The sequence below is a fragment of the Schistocerca serialis genome, chromosome 2 (assembly GCF_023864345.2).
Source record: "Schistocerca serialis cubense isolate TAMUIC-IGC-003099 chromosome 2, iqSchSeri2.2, whole genome shotgun sequence".
NCBI classification, from domain to species: Eukaryota; Metazoa; Arthropoda; class Insecta; order Orthoptera; family Acrididae; genus Schistocerca; species Schistocerca serialis.
In genome coordinates, this window is record NC_064639.1 from 948,043,603 (window position 1) to 948,068,050 (window position 24,448).

Below are 24,448 nucleotides of genomic sequence, written 5' to 3' on the forward strand. Positions count from 1 at the left end.
CTACATTGTATTCATGTGGTACAGAGAATTACAAAGAGGAAATTTCACTCTGAAGGACACTCGGAGGACAAGAAGGCCACACTCATCAGTTATGGAGGAAAACATTGATGCTGTAAGGAAAATGAATGATGACAGGTGAGTGACCTAAAAGCAGATAGAGGATCTTAGGGCTAAATGCACCAGCAATTAGTATGATTCTGCATGATCATTTGCAAGTAAAGAAACTTTGTTGTCTCTGGGTGCCACACAGACTGACAGACGGGCAGATGACACGACATGTGACTTGGTGCTGGGAGATGTTCAGGAAGTTTTCTAGGGGACCATTTCAGTATGTGGAATAACACTGTGACAGGTTATGAGACTTGGCTGTACTATTATGACATGCTGACTAATACTCAAAGCAAAGTTTGGGTCTTTGAAGAAGACGATACACCAGTAGAGGAGAAAAGATGGCTGTCTTTCCTTCCCCCCCCTCCCCCCCCCCAAATCGAGCGGGATTGTGGACCATGTTGTTTTGGACACACATAAGACAGTCACAGCTATGTGGTACACTGAGCAACGCCTGACCAAAGTCATCAAATCTTTTAAGAGCCTGTGAGCGAAGTCAGGAATGGACACTTTGTTCCTCCATCATGACAACACTCCAGCTTACCACACCAAAGCAAGCACTCTATATTTGCAGAGTACAGAGCTGAAACTTCTTGAGCACCCTTCTTACAGTCCAGACCTTGCTCCTTGTGACTTTGCACTGTTCCTACATGTGAAAATGAGGCTGAAAGGAGTGCAGTTTTCAAGTGATGAGGACCTCCAGAGGGCTTGGAACAATGAGTGTGCCTTACTCCCTACAGAAACTTGGGAGAACTGGTTTAGGGATTAGTTTCAGAGGATGGAGAGGTGTATTCAATGTGGCACAAATTACTTTGAGAAAATTAAATAAATAAAGCTGTATTGCAAATCTTTCCTAGTACCCTTTGTAGAAACTATCCTTTTCTTTTTTCTTTTGAGCCATCCGTCTTCTGACTGGTTTGAAGCGGCCCGCCATGAATTTCTATCCTGTGCAAACCCTTCATCTCAGAGCAGCATTTGCAACCTAAGTCCTCAGTTACCTGCTGGGAGTATTCTGATTTCTGCCTTCCTCTACAGTTTTTGCCCTCTACAGCTCCCTCTAGTACCTTGGAAGTCAGTCCCTGATGTCTTAACAGATGTCCTTTTCTTACAGTCCATGTTTCACTACCATACAATGCTGTACTCCAAACATATAATTTCAGAAATTTCTTCCCCAAATTAAGGCCTCTGGACTTCTTTTGGCCAGGAAGCCCATTTTGCCAGTGCTGGTCTGCTTTGGATGTCCTCCTTGCTCCATTCATCACTGGTAATTTTACTGCCTAGCAGAAATCCTTAACTTCACCTACTTCGTGACCTAAGACCTGATGTTAAGTTTCTTACAAAAATAAGTAAAATGTGCTCGCTTATTTCCTTGGTTCTCAAAAATGACTGGGCCCCTTACAGTTAATGCAAAGTCACTGTTCTATCACTTCTAGTTCCATTCTTTACAAGCTTTTACATGTTTGCTAGTGTCTCTATGTGGTTCAAAACTGTTTACTCAATATTTACTCCTATTATACAACTAAACTCAAATTTTGTGTGCATCTACAAAAATGACTGCAACAGAACACTTCTGCAGGGCAAAGTTAAAACAGCAGCCACAAAATGACAGATAGACCAATAGTGCCTCTCAAACTCAATAACAAGTCATTAATTTCTGAATATTTCGAAATGTAATTTGTTTTCTTAAAAAATTATAAATTTTATTTTTTAAACTGTTTTCTTTCAAAATGAAGTTTCACATTTGCTCCATACAAAAGTACTCCTTTGAGTATTAACATTCTTTTTCAAATATACCTTATGAGTACATGATGAAAGGAGAGGACAGGAAAGAAAGGAAGAAAGACAAGGCTATAATGTCTCAAGAAAAGGTAAGGAATTTGTCCATATTGTTTTCAGAGGAACCACCAAAACTGATTTATGGAAATTGCTGACAGCCTAGGTCTGGATGGCCTAATCAGGATTTGAACTCTGCTGCTTCCAACTGACAATCCAAGCACACAAATAAACATTGTAGTTATGTACTATATTAATCCCTCCCTGGCAGCATGTCTCAGTTTTAGAATTTCCATCTACATTTCACATGCTGACAGCACCCTATTCGTGTTTGTTAACCATTGTATTTGCATCACTGAACAGTGTTTCATGGTGGTCTCATAGCAGGTAGGTCAATTTTTTTATGGAGCAATACTTTTAAGGCCATAGACCACTTATGACATAATTTTTTAGATTTCTCTTCCCCCAGTCAAGAACACAACACACATGTATGTAATACGAGGTACAACATAAATTACATGGCTGAAGTAATGTCCACTATATGCAACAAACTTTTGACCCACTTGCAGCAAATAACAGCCACATCAATAAACACAGATTGTCCTGCATATACAATAAGATGTAAAAGAGCGATATTAAATATATAAGCATGGTATTTCATTATTTAGTACACTATTTTTATACTACGATGTATTATATGTGGCTATGTTGTGTGGAAAGTATGTTTAATATGACATGTTGCATAATATCCCATTGTGATCATTGTATACCTTCATTTTTCTACTCTTAATGCCATATATAGACCAAATTTGATAAAGAACACTGCCATTTAAAACTGAAATTAAAAATTAATTGATGTATCATCATAACCAGAAAAACAGAATTACTTCACTTAATATCTAGGAAAGGCACTCGTTGTAATAAGAAACAATTAAATACACTCCTATTTAAGATTAACCTAGAGAATAAATGAAAGAATGACACTTGTATCTACATACTGATATGAAAATGAATAAATTCACTCACATCATGGCGAGCAAGGAGATCTTGTAAGTCATTTGGCTGTTCAATTCTTACAAGTGGTCTAATAACATTTGTCAAGAAACGTGCCATATTTGCTGCATGTTTTGGCCCTCGATATTGTATTCCTTTTGCATGCTGTGTGTAAGCTATGAATACTGGAAAGTGTACCAATTTTGTGAAATACTGACGGCATTCACTTCGAGGTTGCCAACAGTTGATTGCAGCAAAGTACACCTGCAAAGTGAGCCGATATTTGAAAAATTACAATTGATGTGTGGATTATGACTGATAGAGGAACCTATGATAAAAGCCAAACAAAAAATCACTTAACATTATTAAATTATCTTCCGACTTAAAAAAAAAAATTATAAGAGTAATGAATCAAAATCAGTAATAATAATCATAAATTTACTTAACATGTTAAATATTCAGTTTTTAGATATCATAAAATAACACTCATTAAAAACCCTGAGATAACATTCTGTCATCCTCAAAGAACAAAATATGTAGAATAACATAGAAGGAAGCTATCACACAACATAGTAAATAAGAATGAACAACTTTAAGTTTCATGTGTTAATGTGTTACCATTCTATTTCCACTTACAAAAACATACAAGTGAAAGATTACTTTTTGCCAAGAGTTCCAATATTCAAATAACTTATGGCATTCCAGCCAAGTGACATTATTAATGACTGTCACGTAGCTACATTCCCATAACATTTTATATGCCTGCAAAAACTCAAGTTTAAGTTATAATATTATTTTACGTTCACCTACAGATGGAATAGAGAGACCATTAACTGTATCAAACAGAGGGGCAGGAACTATTAAAACCAATATATTTGCTTGTATTGTAATTTGTTTTATCATTTATCACTGTCAGATTATAATATTTCATAATTAAAAAATTCTGTTGTACTGTACTTAAATGAAATGTGTATCTTTGATTCCTTTCCATATCCCAGAACATATTTATCTATTGATTTATTTAATACAGGCAGTGTAATGTAATGTACAGTGTATTGTTGCAATTCACACACAATGTGCTCCCATAAACCACGCAATGTTGTTACCCACTACCATATTTGTACGAGGGTCATTCAATAAGTAATGTCCCACATTTTTTTCTCAGAACATATTTATTGTTAAGAGTCAGCATTTGGTGACAATATACATCAACATGTCCTATTTTTCTACACAGTCACCATCACTATTCAGCATGTGTGGAGCAGTGGCTCTGACAGGAGATCCCGAGCGTGGCTGATCATGGAGCTCTGTTTCTGCATATCCTGAGGCTGCAACTTTCTTTACCCATTGCCCAACTACACTCCTATCAACTGCAGCGTTGCCATACACTGCACACAAATGTTTATGGATGTTCACCACGGTTTCTTTTTCTGCACTCAAGAATTCAATAACAGCACGCTGCTTGTAACACGAGCTGTATGTAGACACTATTTTGACACTGTATTAAGGCTCCGCCATCTGCCAGAATAGTTTGAAACTTCATTGGTGCACAGAACAAACATCAAATGTGAAGCACGAACAAGGATGTTTGTCTATGTGTATTAATGCATTTTTTTAAAAATGTGGGGCATTAATTATTGAATGACCCTAGTAACATCATTTTCATTACACATTTTTCACACTTGCATCATCTACAAATACAACAAAAACAATATTTTTATCAATACAAATACAAACAGAGGATGATGAACATTAGAATATCAACCATATGTTTTTTCATTGATAAGCTCTACTACTTTAAAGAACTACACTAAAGAATATCAAATGACACTTACTATGACAAACGGGAAGTGCACAGTGCTACAAATACATTGCCTGATGAAAAAAGTGGAGGATAAACACAGGGAGGAGGAAACAAAATGAAACTTCATGAGTTGAAAGGGGCTGTGATGTTATTTAGTGATTATAAATTCAAGTCAAATTTACAAAGAACTTGACAATATGACTCCACTTATTAGTATGAGGTTGCATCTCCTGTGGTCTGGGTGCATGCACCAATTCATTTGGAAAAAGTTTCATAAAGCCACTGTACCTTCTTCTGTAGCAAACTGGACCACACAACTATTGTTCTTGATACTCTGGATACTGGCAGTGGGATGGAGTTGACATCTGAGGTGATCCTACTCATTCTATCAGGGATAGGTGCAGGGCTCTTTTCAGACACAAGGCTATCTCAATATCATGCGCACAGTTCATAGAGAAACATGCCATGGGCAAGCATTATCCTGTTGAAAAATGGCACCACAGTACTGCCACATGAGCAGCAAGATAAAATGACACACAATGTCTGTGACGTCCCATTGTATCGTCAGAGATTCCTCAATTACAGCCACCCATGACCTGAAGTTATACCCGATGGCTCCCCACTGCATTACACCAGAGGTAACACCATTGTGCCTCTCTAAAACATCGGAAGAATGGGACCTCTCCCCAGGTCGCCACCATATTCACTGACAATGGTCATCCAGAGTAGTGCTGAGCCGTGAATCATCAATGAATACAATTTGATGCCATTCATCAGCAGTCCACACTTACTGATCAAGGCATCACTCCAAGTGCAGCCATTTGTGTTGCAGAAGCCTGCACATGTGGTGGTAATCCCTAGTTTGGCTGCTGCTAGATTCTGCCCAATGGTGCAGAACAACACAAAATGTTGCAGGGAGTCCAGTACTTGATCCCTGATGACAGGCACAGATGTGAAGGAGTACTACATGCTTGGTGGACAATACAGGGATATTCCCTTACGGTGCTTAGACATTGTCAACTGCAACTTTGACAACAAGTATGCCTGTCCTCAGTTTCCAATGCTGCCCAACATCGGGTTAATGTTACATCTGAATGCTGCACAAATCATGATACTGCACGATTCGACTCGTTGGTTTTTAAACTTCTTATGCGTTGATAATGATGTGTCTCACGATTACGTGCCTTGTTTTTCACAGTGATCACTCAACATCTGAGTTTGTTCACACTTCTTACATATTCTGCAAGGCCTGGTAATAACACAAAACACGAACAACACTACTGCACTTTGATGACCAACCTACCTGTCACAGAGAGTTGTGACTCTAATCCTTTACATACCCACCGATGATGTGCATGAAATTACACTGAGATTCAACCATGTCTTCTGTGTATTTCACTGTTTTGACAGGCAATGTATTTCTGTTGATATACTGATGTTAGTCTCAACAATTCCACAGAACACCCACTGGAAATTTAATATACATTCTGAAGTTCTTTTGCATTCATAATGTGTTAGCATGGAATTTTGCAAAAGGAAGGTTTCTACAGGTTTAGTCTGGAAACCTTTCTTCTTGTTCTTGTTACAAATCCCCCCCCCCCCCCCCCCAGCCAAACCCACCACCATGATAACAGAGAGATTCTGATACTATCTCTCTAATCATCTACATATTTTCCCTATACCATTTTTATATCTTGCAACTTCTCTTGTACACTTCTGTTAGATCATTTATCTTGTGTGTAGCCACTCCCTTTTTTGCCCACACAGTCCATCTTTCACAGACTTACATTTCCAGCTGCATTTGGTCCTCCTCTAAACTCTTAAATTTCACTGTTCTTTCTGCCACTTTTGACTTATTTAGCTTCTCAAATATGGTACATAGTAGCCAACATCTGACAGTTTGTTCCATGCTGATCGTGTTTTGCTATCCCCTACTGACTTATGAATGTGGATGACAAGTGTAACATTTTCTCCAGCTATTGCTTCTCTTTTACAGGTAAACACGCACTTAATAGAATGATTTTTAAGGGCTGTGGTGCTGCCACCTCATACACTTTTTTTAGAATTTTCTGTTGAGTTTTGCACTGGGTGCCTTATGTTTATATAAACTTCTTCCACTACTTTCAGCACTGCATCCCATTTTTGTTACATCAGCATCTGGTAATATTAACTCAGCATGCATTCATTTATTCACATTTTGCGTCCCATAAATCCCATCAGGAAGGAGATCCTTCAAGGGTGTGGAACACATCAAGTAGCACAGCATTAATTAACTGAAGGTTATAATCACAATGAAAGACAAATCAAAAGATGGAAATTGGACAAACCTGTCGGTAGTAAAACTGAGTGATGGCCTTAAACTGGTCACGTAATACTTGACTTTCGGCATCCCATGGAGCATAGTACATTATGAAAGAGACATCACATTCGGCAATCCGTTGAAAAGCTGACATTAAGTTACCCTGGAAGAAGTCAGCAACTAGCGAAGTACGTGGAAAAAATGGTACTGCTGGAGGACTTTTTGAAATCTTTGGAGGCCTGTAAAACAAATTAATAAAGAACAAAACAATTTTTTTCTGCAAGGATACATACTTTCAAATATATTTATTTATTAAGTTGAAGATTCTACTATACTGTTATAGAAAAACTAGCTATTACATATTAAAGTAAACTATAACACTGACTGAAAAAACTGCAATACGAAAAAAATAATTCATGTACAGTAATGAAATTTCGGGAATACATCTGTCTGGGTAACATATTTAAGTGATTAACATTGCAAGACAACAAGTTAATGTAAGCACAAGATAAACCATTGCAAATGTGAAATGCTGAGAGATTGATAACAGGTGTAACCACCAGAAGATTAAATGCAAGCATCGACACATGCATGCATTGTGAGTGTACAAGTGCCGGACGTCAGTTTGTGGGATGGAGTTCTGTGTCTATTGTACTTGGTCAGTCAATAAAGGGACAGTTAATGCTGTTTGTGGATGACACTGTAGTTGTCGTCCGATGACGTCCAATATGTGCTCAATTGGAGACAAATCTGGTGATCGAGCAGGACAAGGCAACATGTCGACAATCTGTAGAGTATGTTGGGTTACAATGGTGGCATGAGGGCGAGTGTTATTTTGTTGCAAAACACCCCGCAGAATTCTGTTCATGAATGACAGCACAATAGGTCTAATCACCAGACTGATGTATAAATTTGCAGTCAGTGTGTGTGGGATAACCGTGAGAGAGCTCTTGCTGTCTTGCAAAATTGCACCCCATACCATAACTCCAGGTGAAAGTCCAGTATGTCTGACATGTAGACAGTCTGGCTGTAGGCCCTCAACTGGCCTCCTCCTAAACAACACACAGTCATCATTGGCACTGAGGTAGAGGCAGCTTTCTTTAGAAACACAACAGAGCTCCACCATACCCTCCAACAAGCTACAGGGCATCTGGCTCAGAGCTGTCCTTGAAGTGACCTATTTGTAACAGTTTGTTGTGTTGTGGTGCCAACTGCTGCTCAAACTGCAGCTGCAAACACAATATGATGCATTAGGGCTATACACCAAAAACAATGGTCTTCCCTCCTGGTAGTGCCACGTAGCTGTATGGAGCCGGGTTGTCTTGTGAGTGTACATTCTCGTGATCACCTCTGCCAGCAATCATGTACAGTGGCTACATTCCTGTCAAGTCTTCCAGCAAAATCACAGAAGGAACATCCAGCTCCTTGTAGCCCTGTTACCTGACCTTGTTGAAACTCAGTGAAGTGCTGATAATGGTGTCTTTGTCACCTTAGCGGTACTATTGATGAACATCAACTCACCATGTCCAAACTCAATAACAACAAACCCTCACAACTGTTACAGTGCAGATTTAAAGCGAATCTGATTTGCACCTTCATAGGGGTGCTCTTCCCCCCCCATGAACCATGGACCTTGCTGTTGGTGGGGAGGCTTGCGTGCCTCAGCGATACAGATAGCCGTACCGTAGGTGCAACCAAAACGGAGGGGTATCTGTTGAGAGGCCAGACAAACGTGTGGTTCCTGAAGAGGGGCAGCAGCCTTTTCAGTAGTTGCAAGGGCAACAGTCTGGATGATTGACTGATCTGGCCTTGTAACAATAACCAAAACGGCCTTGCTGTGCTGGTACTGCGAACGGCTGAAAGCAAGGGGAAACTACAGCCGTAATTTTTCCCGAGGGCATGCAGCTTTACTGTATGATTACATGATGATGGCGTCCTCTTGGGTAAAATATTCCGGAGGTAAAATAGTCCCCCATTCGGATTTCCGGGCGGGGACTACTCAAGAGGATGTCGTTATCAGGAGAAAGAAAACTGGCATTCTACGGATCGGAGCGTGGAATGTCAGATCCCTTAATCGGGCAGGTAGGTTAGAAAATTTAAAAAGGGAAATGGATAGGTTGAAATTAGATATAGTGGGAATTAGTGAAGTTCGGTGGCAGGAGGAACAAGACTTCTGGTCAGGTGACTACAGGGTTATAAACACAAAATCAAATAGGGGTAATGCAGGAGTAGGTTTAATAATGAATAGGAAAATAGGAATGCGGGTAAGCTACTACAAACAGCATAGTGAACGCATTATTGTGGCCAAGATAGATACGAAGCCCACGCCTACTACAGTAGTACAAGTTTATATGCCAACTAGCTCTGCAGATGACGAAGAAATTGAAGAAATGTATGATGAAATAAAAGAAATTATTCAGACTGTGAAGGGAGAAGAAAATTTAATAGTCATGGGTGACTGGAATTCGAGTGTAGGAAAAGGGAGAGAAGGAAACATAGTAGGTGAATATGGATTGCGGGACAGAAATGAAAGAGGAAGCCGCCTGGTCGAATTTTGCACAGAGCACAACATAATCATAACTAACACTTGGTTTAAGAATCATGAAAGAAGGTTGTATACATGGAAGAACCCTGGAGATACTAAAAGGTATCAGATAGATTATATAATGGTAAGACAGAGATTTAGGAACCAGGTTTTGAATTGTAAGACATTTCCAGGGGCAGATGTGGACTCTGACCACAATCTATTGGTTATGACCTGTAGATTAAAACTGAAGAAACTGCAAAAAGGTGGGAATTTAAGGAGATGGGACCTGGATAAACTAAAAGAACCAGAGGTTGTACAGAGATTCAGGGAGAGCATAAGGGAGCAATTGACAGGAATGGGGGAAATAAATACAGTAGAAGAAGAATGGGTAGCTTTGAGGGATGAAGTAGTGAAGGCAGCAGAGGATCAAGTAGGTAAAAAGACGAGGGCTAGTAGAAATCCTTGGGTAACAGAAGAAATATTGAATTTAATTGATGAAAGGAGAAAATATAAAAATGCAGTAAGTGAAACAGGCAAAAAGGAATACAAACGTCTCAAAAATGAGATCGACAGGAAGTGCAAAATGGCTAAGCAGGGATGGCTAGAGGACAAATGTAAGGATGTAGAGGCCTATCTCACTAGGGGTAAGATAGATACCGCCTACAGGAAAATTAAAGAGACCTTTGGAGATAAGAGAACGACTTGTATGAATATCAAGAGCTCAGATGGAAACCCAGTTCTAAGCAAAGAAGGGAAAGCAGAAAGGTGGAAGGAGTATATAGAGGGTCTATACAAGGGCGATGTACTTGAGGACAATATTATGGAAATGGAAGAGCATGTAGATGAAGATGAAATGGGAGATATGATACTGCGTGAAGAGTTTGACAGAGCACTGAAAGACCTAAGTCGAAACAAGGCCCCCGGAGTAGACAATATTCCATTGGAACTACTGACGGCCGTGGAAGAGCCAGTCCTGACAAAACTCTACCATCTGGTGAGCAAGTTGTATGAAACAGGCGAAATACCCTCAGACTTCAAGAAGAATATAATAATTCCAATCCCAAAGAAAGCAGGTGTTGACAGATGTAAAATTACCGAACTATCAGCTTAATAAGTCACAGCTGCAAAATACTAACACGAATTCTTTACAGACGAATGGAAAAACTAGTAGAAGCCAACCTCGGGGAAGATCAGTTTGGATTCCGTAGAAACACTGGAACACGTGAGGCAATACTCACCTTACGGCTTATCTTAGAAGAAAGATTAAGGAAAGGCAAACCTACGTTTCTAGCATTTGTAGACTTAGAGAAAGCTTTTGACAGTGTTGACTGGAATACTCTCTTTCAAATTCTAAAGGTGGCAGGGGTAAAATACAGGGAGCGAAAGGCTATTTACAATTTGTACAGAAACCAGATGGCAGTTATAAGAGTCGAGGGACATGAAAGGGAAGCAGTGGTTGGGAAGGGAGTAAGACAGGGTTGTAGCCTCTCCCCGATGTTGTTCAATCTGTATATTGAGCAAGCAGTAAAGGAAACAAAAGAAAAATTCGGAGTAGGTATTAAAATTCATGGAGAAGAAATAAAAACTTTGAGGTTCGCCGATGACATTGTAATTCTGTCAGAGACAGCAAAGGACTTGGAAGAGCAGTTGAATGGAATGGACAGTGTCTTGAAAGGAGGATATAAGATGAACATCAACAAAAGCAAAACAAGGATAATGGAATGTAGTCTAATTAAGTCGGGTGATGCTGAGGGAATTAGATTAGGAAATGAGGCACTTAAAGTAGTAAAGGAGTTTGGCTATTTGGGGAGCAAAATAACTGATGATGGTCGAAGTAGAGAGGATATAAAATGTAGGCTGGCAATGGCAAGGAAAGCGTTTCTGAAGAAGAGAAATTTGTTAACATCCAGTATAGATTTAAGTGTCAGGAAGTCATTTCTGAAAGTATTCGTATGGAGTGTAGCCATGTATGGAAGTGAAACATGGACGATAAATAGTTTGGACAAGAAGAGAATAGAAGCTTTCGAAATGTGGTGCTACAGAAGAATGCTGAAGATTAGATGGGTAGATCACATAACTAATGAGGAAGTATTGAATAGGATTGGGGAGAAGAGAAGTTTGTGGCACAACTTGACCAGAAGAAGGGATCGGTTGGTAGGACATGTTCTGAGGCATCAAGGGATCACCAATTTAGTATTGGAGGGCAGCGTGGAGGGTAAAAATCGTAGAGGGAGACCAAGAGATGAATACACTAAGCAGATTCAGAAGGATGTAGGTTGCAGTAGGTACTGGGAGATGAAAAAGCTTGCACAGGATAGAGTAGCATGGAGAGCTGCATCAAACCAGTCTCGGGACTGAAGACCACAACAACAACAACAGGGGTGCTCTTAGCCTCAGTCTTACATGACTGACATGAAAACTGAATAAATATCATATTTCAAAAACACGCCTACCAACTTTCATTTATGTCACACAATTCCTTCTTGGTGTTGTGATTTCTTTTTCAATCAGTGTAGTTTATAATGAACTGCACGGCAGTTACATTTACAATAAGACAATAGACTTAGTAGGTAGAGTTGGAAAGATGACCAACTGTGTCACACTGAAAGATGGAGAAAATAACAAATGATGGTAATATATAATGTATTGTCAACATTTAAATTAAGTTCACAGCACTAAAAAAAAGAAACCAAAATGCAATAAACGGAAGAGGAACTTCGATCCCCACCAATTAATTAGAAATGATAAATATAGAGAAGTGACACAAAACATAAAACTGACAGATAATTTAGAAGAACTGGTTCAAATTCTTAGACAACAAGAAGAAAATTTAGCCCCACTGAACCTACGTAAAAGACATGTCTGGTGGAACTCAGAATGTGACAAAATTCATGAAGAAAGACATCATGCATGGTTAAAATTTCAAACACACAAAACAGAAGAAAATGCAACCAACTTCAAAAATATCATGAAAAAGTTCACACAAATTATCAGGCAAACCAAGAGACCATCACAGAAAGATCTAATCAACTCAGTAGAAGAAAATTACCATAAAACCAATTCCAGAGACTTTTACAAAATCTTTGGAAGACAATTACAAAAATTTGCCCCTCCTACGTTAATGCTGAAAAGGGAAGATGGAAAAATGGCACATAATGACAAGGAAAATGCCGAAATCATGGCAAAAGCATTTAGTAAACTTTTGAATTGTGAAGAACCCCAGCAACTTTTAGCAATTAATACACACACACACACCCATCAAGATGCCACCTGATCTCATAAATCCTCCCACAATCCAAGAGGTGGAAACGGCACTCAGAGAGATGAAAAATTATAAGGCATGTGGAGAAGACCAAGTTTTTGCAGAAATGTGGAAATATGCCAGTGATATAGTTCAAACATCCTTACACATAGCCCTAACAAAAATCTGGATAGCAGAAAAATTTCCCGAACTTTAGACCACAGCCATACTCCACCCACTCCACAAAAAAAAGAGATAAAAGCAACCCAGATAATTACAGAGGTTATTTCTCTCTTAGACTACACATACAAGATTTTCTCCAGAATCCTATAAAAGAGGATCAAAGAGCAACTAGAGGAAGAATTAGGTGAATACCAAGGAGACTTCAGACCTTGGAGAAGCTGTGCAGAACAGATCATCACTTTAAAATCAGCCATAGCATACTGCAAGAAACAAAATAAACCTCTTGTAATAACCTTGTGGACTTTAAAAAAGCATATGACTGTATCCATAGACCTTCAATGTTAAAAATCTTAAGAAATTTAGAGCTCCATACAAAATTAATCAAATTGATAGAACTCACCTTAACCAACACTGTATCAAAAGTCAAGTTCAGGGAAGAATTTTCTGAGCCGAAGATTGCATGGCACCCCTGCTGTTCACTGTGCTTTAGAATACATAATGAGGGAATGGTACAAGATTAACCCAAAGAACATCCAAATTGGAAGACCCAAAGACAACACAAGTTTAAATTGTCTAGGATTTGCTGATGACCTTGCTCTCTTGTCCAGCAGTATTGAGGAAACTAAACAACAAGTTATCTTACTACAGAAAATAGCACAGAAAATTGGTCTTGGAATATCCTTTGAAAAAACATTCATCATGTTAACTGACCCACCACTCAAACAAAATTGCCGTAGGAAACCAAAAAATGAAAATTGTAGATAAATTTAAATATCTGGGAGAAATCATAACATATAACCTCAATGAAAAGCCAACATGGCATAACAGAATAAACAAATTGACCAGAGAACAATATATCATCAAGAACACCCACAACAAAAAGAGCCTGTCAATTGCAACACAGTTAAAACACTTCAAAACAGTCACTCAACCAGAAATAACATACGCAAGTGAAACCATCTTCAAAACAAGTAACACTGCACAAACAGACAAAATACTCAAAATACAAAGAAGAATCATCAAAACGTGCATCAACAAATTGTACCAGAAAGATGGACACTGGAGAGCAGCTACAAATGAAACAGTCAACAAGGAAACAGAACCAGTAACGAGTACAATCAGGAAGAAACACATTTCATTTTTTGGACATCCAATCAGAACACCAGAGAACAGGATCATCAGGAGAATAACAGAAAAATTGTGGAATAGTAAGTGGAACATTAAGTGGATTACAGAAATCAAGGAAGATATGGATGAGCTACAGATTACAATGGAAGACCTAAGAAACAAAACTGACAAAATCAGGCAGACAAACAAACCAGACTGCAAACGAGAATCAACAAACAGACAATAGGAAGGGTGATTTCACATGAAGAAAGAAGGATGAGATCCGAGAGAATGAAAAAGTATTGGGCTGACAGGAAACTGAAAAATTCTTTGTATAAAGTTGGCTAGAGTGGTCCAATGAAGGCCATAACATGTAAATAATAATAATAGTAATGTATTGCTCTCTATTCCTGTTGGATTTGCATGTACTGTTATGTATTGGTGGGGAAAAGGCAGGCAGAGAGACAGATAATTCTGTCACAAACTGCAGAGCTTCCCGATAATTTGGAAAAGGATAATGACATTTGTTGTTCATGGTTTTCAAATATACTCCAGTCCTACATGGTTAGTAAAGGAAATCTAAAAGTTAGATAACAACGTGTTTATGAGATTCCGCAACAGTGTGGGGATCTTACACTGACCAAACAGTTAGTTGTTCCACAGATCACAATAAATATTATTATGTGGAATATACCAAGAGGACAAACCCAGAACACACATACAGGGTATGCCATTTATCTTGATCATCATAAATAACTTTTTGTCAAAACAAAATGTATCTAGCAAATGTTATTTAGCTACTAGGGGCCATTAACCAACATGAGTACCTTTCTTGCAACTTGGTTCTTTATAAAGATGTGTATATCAGTCTTTTTTTTAAAAAAAAAAAAAAAATGAACATTCAGCACTCCACTTGATCTCCTGTTCAAAAAGTATCAAATGTACAATTCACATAAACACATTGTTATTACAATGTGTACAGAATATATCATTTAAGAGTACTGAAGCACTGTACCACATATCTCCATACTGTAAACAAGAAAACATTATTTCTATTACTATTCTGTTAACGTTCTCCATAGGGCGAGTAGCATTTCCATCTTCTCTCTGTTGGTGTGCAACGAACTCGCACAAAACTTCAAATAAAGATGGTTGGCTGACTGACCTGAAAAGTACCTTCCTTCTGTTTCCATTTGTTTACTGCCAATTCCAGTAAGTGTGTAAGTGATATTACCTTGTGTACCTGCACTGTGCACTAGTACAGAAAAATCAAAGTTAATCTTGTGTTATATTTTTTAACAAGGTCACGTTTACATGACTGATACATGTTATGATTTTGAACAGGTCTTAATGAGAGAACATTGATTACTGAATAAAAAATTTAGGGTGCTATTTAAACAAGGTGTATTACTGTTCATTTCTGTGTAGCGAGCAAAGTTACATGAAAGGCAATCATGCTAGTTAATGCTCCACTGGCAGCTACAGAATTTTTCCATAAATATGACTAATTATTTGTAGTGAAGAATTCCTCTACAGTACAAAGCGCACTGTTAAGAAGAAACACTTGTAATCTAAAACTTCCTGGCAGATTAAAACTCTGTGCCTGACCATGACTCAAACTCAGGACCTTTGGCTTTCACGGCCAAGTGCTCTACAAACTGAGCTACCCAAGCACGGCTTGTGACCCATCCTCACAGCTCTACTTCCACCATTACCTCATCTCCTGCCTTCCAAACTTTGTAGAAATTTTCCTGCAAAACTTGTGGCACTGGCACCTTAGCAAAAGATCTGGCAAAGAACCTGGGAAAATTCTCGTCCTATGTAAAATTGCTAAGTGGGTCCTGGGCTTACATACAGTCAGTTGTTGACCAGTCTAGTGTGGCAGTTGGCGATAGCAAAATCAAAGCCAATGATTTAAATTTCATGTTCAAGAAATCATTCAGGCACGAAAATCGTACAAAAATACCATCATCTGATCATCGAACAGACTCCAATATCGACAACATAAAAGCATCTCTGGCATAGAGAAATTACTGAATGAGTTGAAAACAAATAAGTTATCAGGCCCAGATGGAATCCCAATTCAGCTTTTCAAAGAGTACTCTACGGCATTGGCCCCTTACTAATGCTGCATTTATCATGAGTGTCTCACAAGGCACAAAATCCCAAGCAACTGGATAAAAGCACAGGTGACTCTTGTGTATAAGAGGGGCAAAGGAATGGACCCACAAAATTACACACCAATATCCCCAAAATTGGTTTCCTGCAGAATCCTTGAACATATCCTCAGTTCGAATATAATAACTCTTCTTGAGACTGAGAAGCTTATGACCACAAATGGTTTTAGCTCATGTGAAACTCAGCTTGTCCTTTTCTCGAATTGTATACAGTGAACTATGGATGAAGGGCAACAGGCAGATTCCATATTTCTAGATTTCTGGAATGTGTTTGACATTGTTCCCCCACTGTAGGCTGTTAAAGACAGTACTGGCATATGGAATAGATTCATAGTTATGAGAGTGGCTCAAAGACTTCTTAAGTAATAGAACCCAGTATGTTGTCCTTGACAGCGAGTGTTCATCAGAGACAAGGGTATCATCAGGAGTGATCAAGGAAGTGTGATAGGACTGCTATTAATCTCTATACACACAAACGATTTGGTGAACAGGTTGGGCAGCAATCTCCAGTTGTTTGCTGATGGTGCTGTGATGTGTGGTAAGGTGTGGAAGTTGAGTGACTGTAGGAGGATACAAAATGACATAGACAAAATTTCTGTTTGTGTGTAGTAGTGTCCTTTTTGATACGATCATGTAGTTTAAATATCTGGGCATGATGTTGCAAAGCGATATGAAATGGAATGAGAAAGTGAGGATTGTGGCGGGAAAGGCAAACGGTTGACTTCAGGTTATTGGGAGACTTCTAAGAAACTGTGGTTCATCTGTAAAGGAGACTGCATATCGGACAGAAGTGCTGCTTATTCACGAGTACTGCTCGAGCGTTTGGAATCTGTACCAGGCCAGAATAAAGGATGACATTGAAGAAATTCAGAGGTGGACTGCTAGATTTGTTACTGGTAGGTTCCAACAGCAAGCAAGTGTTATGGAGATGCTTTGGGAACTCAAATGTGAATTCCTGGAAGGAAGGTGACTTTCTTTCTGAAGAATATTATTGAGAATATTTACAGAACTGGGATTTGTAGCTCACTGCAAAACGATTCTGTAGCCTCCACAATTCTGTAGCATCCAACAGACAGTGCATGTAAGGGCCATGAAGGTAAGATACAAGAAATTAGGGCTCATAAGGAGACATACAGACAGTCATTTTTCCCTCATTGTATTTGCAAATTGAACAGAAAGGAAACAACTTGTAGGGTATCCTCCGCCATGCACTGCAGAGTATTGATGTAGATGCAGAGGTAGACAGAAGATTAGATTAGATTAATACTTGTTCCATAGATCATGAATACGACACTTCGTAATGATGTGGAAAGTGTCAGGTTAATAAAAGATGTCTGTACAAGATATTACATTACACAAAATATTGCATGACACTAATGTAAAGTTGTTTTTTTTTTCCTCCCATAATTTATATCTAAAAATTCAGCCAATGATTAGGAGGAGTTGTCATCTAGAAATTCTTTTAATTTACTTTTAAGTGTTGGTTGGCTATCTGTCGGGCTTTTGATGCTGTTTGGTAGGTGACCAAAGACTTTTGTGGCAGCATAATTTACCCCTTTCTGTGCCAAAGTCAGATTTAACCCTGCATAGTGAAGCTCCTCCTTTCTCCTGGTGTTATAGCTATGCACACTGCTATTACTTTTGAACTTGGTTGGATTATTAACAACAAATTTCAAAAGTGAATATATATTCTGTGAGGTTACTGTGAGGATCCCTAGATCCTTAAGTAGATGTCTCAGGATGACCGTGGGTGGGCACCAGCAATTATTCTGATTACACGTTTTTGAGCAATGAATAGTTTTCTACTCAACGATGAATTACCCCAGAATATGATGCCATACCAAAGCAGTGAATGAAAGTAGGCATACTAAGCTAATTTACTGAGATTCTTATCACTAAAATTTGCAATAACCCTAATGGCATACGTAGCTGAACTCAGACGTTTCAGCAGACCATCAATGTGTTGCTTCCAGTTTAACCTCTCATCAATGGTCACACCTAAAAATTTTGAAAATTCTACCTTAGCTACAGACTTCTGTTTAAAGTCTATATTTATTACTGGAGTTCTGCCATTTACTGTATGGAACTGTATATACTGTGTTTTATCAAAATTTAAAGAGAGTCCGTTTGCTGAGAACCACTTAATAATTTTACGAAAAACATCATTTACAATTACATCACTTAGTTCTTGGTTATTGGATGTTATTACTATACTTGTATCATCAGCAAAAAGAACTAACTTTGCATCTTCATCAATGTGGAATGGTAAGTCATTAATGTATATCAAGAACAGTAAAGGACCTAAGACCGAACCCTGTGGGACCCCGTACCTGATAGCCCACCAGTTTGAGGAATCGGCTGTTGTTTTAACATTACATGACCCACTTATTTCAACTTTCTGCATTCTTCCAGTTAAGTATGAATTAAACCATTTGTGCACTGCCCCCCTCAAACCATAATGATTTAGCTTATCTAAAAGAATTCCATGATTTACACAATCAAAGGCCTTTGAGAGATCACAAAAAATACCAATGGGTGATGTCCGGTTATTCAGAGCATTTAATATTTGATCAGTGAAAGCGTATATAGCATTTTCTGTTGAAAAGCCTTTCTGAAAACCAAACTGACATTTTGTTAGTACTTTATTTTTACAAATATGGGAGGCTACTCTTGAATACATTACTTTCTCAAAAATTTTTGATATAGCTGTCAGAAGAGAGATTGGGCGGTAGTTGTTGACATCCGATGTATCCCCCTTTTTATGCAATGGTTTTACAATGGCATATTTCAGTCTATCGGGGAAAACACCCTGCTCCAAAGAGCTATTACATACATGGCTGAGAATCCTACTTATCTGTGGGGAACAAGCTTTAAGTACCTTGCTGGAAATGCCATCAATTCCGTAAGAGCTTTTACTTTTCAGTGAGTTTATTATTTTACTGATTTCAGAGGGAGAGGTTGGTGGAAATACAGTTGTTTCAAACAAAGATATTATGGAGACCTGACTTAGCCATAGCCTGCAGGACATTTCTAAAATGAAATTTTCATTCTTCAGTAGAGTGTGCACCAATACGGCACATTCTGGAAGATCAAAACTGTGTGCCAGACTGCAACTTGAAATCGGGACATTTACCTTTCACGAGCAAATGCTTTACAAACTGAGCACCCCATGCACAATTCATGGCCTGTGAAAGGCAAAGGTCCCAAGATAGAGTCTAGTTCCAGCACATAACTTTAATCTGCCAGGAAGTTTCATATCAGCGCACAGTCTGCTGTGGAGTGACTACTTCATTCTGGAAATATCCCCATGGCTGTGGCTAAGCCATGATTGCACAATAACCTTTCTTCCAGAAGTGTTAGTCCTGCAAACTTCAGTGAAGTTTGGAAGGTAGGAGACGAGGCACTGTTGGATGTGAAGCTGTGAAGATGGGTCGTAAGTCATGCTTGGGTAGCTCAGTTGGTAGAGCACTTGCCTGTAGAAAGCAAATGTGCTGAGTTTGAGTCCCGATCCCACATACAGTTTTAATTTGCCAAGAAGTTTCATACCAGCACAGTCTGTTGCAGAGCGAAAATTTCATTCTGGTCCTTTAATCTACATTTGAAAACACTTCTGCTACCTGTCGAGTTTTATTTTCATGGGAAGATTGTCAAAGAATTTTAAAGCTGTGTATTTTATCTCTTTCTGTGGCAAAGTTGGATTCCTTAAAGACTGAAACAGATCTTTTTTCTTCTAGTGTTGAACGCGTGAATACTCTTAAACTCAGGCGGACTGTAGACAACAAATTTCGTAACTGAATGAATGTACTGTGAAGCTTCTTACAGAGATGCCTGCAAGATGTACATGTGAACACCACACATAATTTTAATTACATCCCTTTGTGCAATGAATACTTTTTGCCTAAGTGAGGAGTTCTCCCTTACAGGAGCCACTGATTTTCTGAAGCACTGGCTGTGCAGTCGAGAGGGTTTGTGTAGTCTGATGAAGCAGAGGACCATACCAGTAGCAGCTTGCTGCTGGAGGAGGAACCAGACAAAATGTGTCTAAGAATACCCCATATTTCCTTCATCCTGTCTTGTTTGTTCTCTCTGTCTAGTTGGGCAGGTAGAGTTTCAAAACCCAGAAGACAGTCTGCCTGGGGTGTGGCAACCCGAAATATTGTCCGGCCCTCCAGAAAGGAGGCTGAATTGTTGGAACAGTTCCCCAGCATTAGTAAAAAACAGGTTTATAGCTTGAGATATCTGTCAAAAGCCTCTGATGAAAAATGGAACATCACAGAAATTAACAAAGCTACCAACAAGGACTTTGTTTACGGCAACATGGAATGTATAGGTTTTGAATACCAAGAAAATAGAAGATTTCCAGGAGTTTGAAATGTTAAAGATTAATATGAGGGTGTTAACAGAAATGCAAAGAAAGGGAAAGCGAAATGAAATTACGGAACACTACATTTATTTCTACAGTGATGTTAGGATGGAGGAGGGGGCCAAGAGGTGTGTGTCAATAGTGACCCACAAAAAGCATGAGAAGATCATTAAGACTTGGAAATAAATAAAAGAAAGAACTATGACTGTGGACTTTCCCAAGTATGCACATGAATGCACATTAGTGGCAGTGTGTGCCCCAAAAAATGATGCTGATATGGAAAACCAAAGATGAGCTTTATGAGGAATTGAAACTTGTACTGGAAAAGAAAGTGTCAAGAGAAAATAGTCCTTATGGGAAATTTTAATGGAAGAATAAGTTCAGAGGTGGATGATTAAACAATAGGAAATATGGAGAGGATGTAATAAACGAAAACGGCAAAAAACTAGTAAAAACATGCACTGCATTAGATCTGAAAATTTTAAGAGGTTTCTTCCCCATAAATGGATACATAAATAAATGGGGCAGGTCATTCAAGAGGTTATATGATACAAAAGAAAAAATGTAGACTTTAGGAGAGTGGCATAATGGTATACAGAGGCCTGGAATGTGGCTCTGACCACTACCTGCTTAGAGCAAAGTTTGTCTTTCCACCAGGGAGGGGGGGGGGGGGGGGGGCAGGTTACCTCAAGAAGATAGTGCTCCTATTAAACTTCTGGATGCTGTTCAATATAATTTAAATAGTTTCAAAGACGAAAGTGCGAAACAAAGTGTTATAAACTGAGGCTAGCTAGCAATCTGCAAAGTTTTGGTGAAGGCGGAAATGCTGAAGAGAAATATCAGCAAATTAAAAGATGCATTCAAGGGGCAATATAATGAAGTTCTGGGTCAACAGAGCAAAAAAAGCAAACTAAGGCCATAGTGGTGGACATGAAGATGCAGGAAAGATAAAAGTTAAGAATAAAGTGTGTAACAGTTGACAGGATGAGAGACCTGGAGGATAGAAAAAAGTACGTGGAAATAAGCAGAAAGGTGACTCTACAATAATTTCCACATATCTTCTTAATATCTTTCTGGTAAATTCAACAATGGAAACTCCAGGTCGGAATATCAACAATGTTAGGAAAAGATTGATTGCTACTTATCATAAAGATGAGACATTAAGTTGCAAACAGGCACAATTAAGACAACTTACACATTAGCTTTCGGCCACAGCCTTCATAAGAAAATGAAAGAAAAATACACAGCATTCATTCACACAAGTAAGCACACCTCAAATACATATGACTGCCAACTCCGGCAGCTTGGACCAGAATGCAACTGTCACATGGAATGGAAGCAGCAGTCTGGAAGGGGAAGGGATAGCTGGAAGTAAGTGAGAGGAGAGAGGATTGCTGCCAGGCAAAGTGTGCAGGGACTTGACTGCCAACAGACACAGAGATGGGAGGCTGTGGGGCAGGAGGGTGGGAGATGAGAATGGGGAGGAGGTGATAGGACAGAGGGGGTAGAAATTGTTGGGTGGAGTGTAAGGGAACAGCATATTACCATAGTTTAAGGTGCTACCAAAACCATCCCACCCTCCTCTTTCCTACCACTCATACACTGCTATCCTTCCCCTTCCCTGACACTCCAAATTAGTGCTGCTATTCCATACGACAGTTGCATTCTGGTCTGAGCTGCCAGAGTTGGCAGTCGTGTGTGTTAGGTGTGTTGGCTTGTCTGAATGAATGCTGTGTGTTTCTCTTTCTTTTTCTGATGAAGGCTGTAACCAAAAGCTAATGTGTAAGTAGTCTTAACTGTGCCTGTTGGTAATGTTTTATCTTTACCATAAGTAGCAATTCATCCTTTCCTTACATTGTTGATATTCCAACCTGCAGTTTCCATTGTTCAATTCACAAGAAAGGTACAAAGAAGGTATGTGGAAATTACTGTGGAGTCAACATTACAAACTCTACGGGTAGGTTGCATGGTCAGATCCTAAAAAGCAGGTCAGAGGGGATGATGATGAACACCGCGAGAGAAAAGTGGACCTCAAAAGGAAAGATCTCATAACAACAGAATTTGTAGATAACTGATGGCAAAGAGACTGGAAAGGAGTCAGCCATTTACTGTTCACAGATCTCGAGAACATGTATGACACAGTGCCACTGAAGAAACTGTGACATAATGAGGTGGAATGAACCGAAAAGACATACGTTAGAAGTACATGGAACCCATACAAATTTGCCGAAAGTGTAATCAAAGTGGGGAACAAAATTTTGTCACAGCCTTTCAAAATTATGAAATGGTTAAAAAGAGTGATTCTGGTTATCTCTTACGCTGTTTAAAATATACATCTAGGAAGCCTTAGACCTGTGGAGCACAAAATGTGCATTAATGGACATTCAGATAAAGGATCAATGTTTGTACAGCATGTTCTTTGCAGATGATCTGGAAGTGATGGCCAATGGAGATTATGACACCTATTTTATACCACGAAAATTATTAGAAAAATATGATTAGTTAGGATTAAAAGAAAATCTTCGGCAGACTGAATGTAGGAAACTCAATATTAGAGGGCCAGCACATCAAAAGAGGTAAAAAATTTAAATACTTGGGCAGCATCCTATTGAAAGAAGGAACAAATATTTCAGAAATACAGCAGCAAGTCGCCCACAGAATAACAGCAATCCAGAAGCTAAACCCTCTTTTATGGTCTTCTATGATAAGTTGGAAAGTAAGGAAGATGCTCTAAAGAAGTATTGTGGAGCATGTAATGATCTGCAGATGTGAGTGATGGGAGTTTACTGGAAAAAATATAAAAATATGAACTGAGAGTTGCAGAAATGGACTGTTTCAGAAGATGAAGTAGAATATCTCAGAGTGTCCACATAGCAATACAAAGATTAGGGAAATAACCCAGACTCAAGAAAGCATTGTAGATAGAATACAAGAATGGTAGTTCACCTGATATGGACATACAACGCAAATGACAGATGGTCAAAGAAGATATTGATGTGCCACGCTCAGGGAAGGAGGAGAGGGCGAAGACCAAAGGCTGCCTGGTTAGGTGGGGTAAAGGAGGCCATGAGAAAAATAGATGAACATGAGGAAGCGCTCGCCACATAGGAACCAATGGTAACAGATGTCGGATGCGGAGACAGTTATAGGACTGTAGGAACCCCACAAATATTATCCCATCAGACATCAGTGACTGATAATATGCAAACTATGTTAACTTAGTTTCTGTATCACCAAACCTGAGAATTCCTCTTATCGCAAAAGTAGCCAAACCTAAATCTTTTCACAGGTGTACTAGGCCAATATGCTATTTACAGTTTAAGTTTTGATCAATATTCACATGTAAGAACACTCTGACTTATTCATTATTTCTCGCTAGTGTTATAGATTAATAGGAGGTGCTATACCCTGGTAATTGGAAGTGCAATATTTTTGATCGTACAAAACTGGATGAGCTGTAGTTTTTCAAAGGTCAAAGCCAGTTCATTTGCACAAAATTAATCAGTATTCAAAGTTTGCAGAAGGATGGACTACTAAGATAAGTTCACCCAGTAGCGAGTGTCAAAATTACAAGACCTCTGAAAAGGCCTTTGCAAGATGAGCAGCTACATACCTACACAATTTTCTCTCTCTTGACATTTCAAGAATAAAAACTTAATAGACTTTAACTGTGTTGCCCAAAAAGATAATTCCACAAAATAACAGGAGAGGAAGCATAATAATTATGCACCCTTCTAAGCAAATCAACACTGATAGTTAGTTAGATCATTAAGTTCGATCATCCATCCATCCATCCATCCATCCATCCATCCATCCATCCAGCCCATTCCATAGATCCTACCAACGAGCAGAACCTTCAGGAATGTGGAACGC

At 38.9% G+C, this 24,448-nt stretch overlaps 1 protein-coding gene across 2 annotated transcripts in view; it reads right to left on the reverse strand.

Moving 5' to 3' along the window:
- The window catches only part of LOC126458324 (thioredoxin domain-containing protein 11), a 143,897-nt gene that overhangs the window by 109,841 nt on the left and 9,608 nt on the right, over positions 1-24,448 (reverse strand). For both annotated transcript variants that reach the window (XM_050095279.1, XM_050095280.1), the window contains exons 2-3: positions 7,006-7,216; positions 2,908-3,138 (exon numbers count right to left, since the gene is read on the reverse strand). In XM_050095279.1, coding sequence (XP_049951236.1) covers positions 2,908-3,138; positions 7,006-7,216 — 442 coding nt within the window. The remainder of the gene's footprint in view (positions 1-2,907; positions 3,139-7,005; positions 7,217-24,448) is intronic.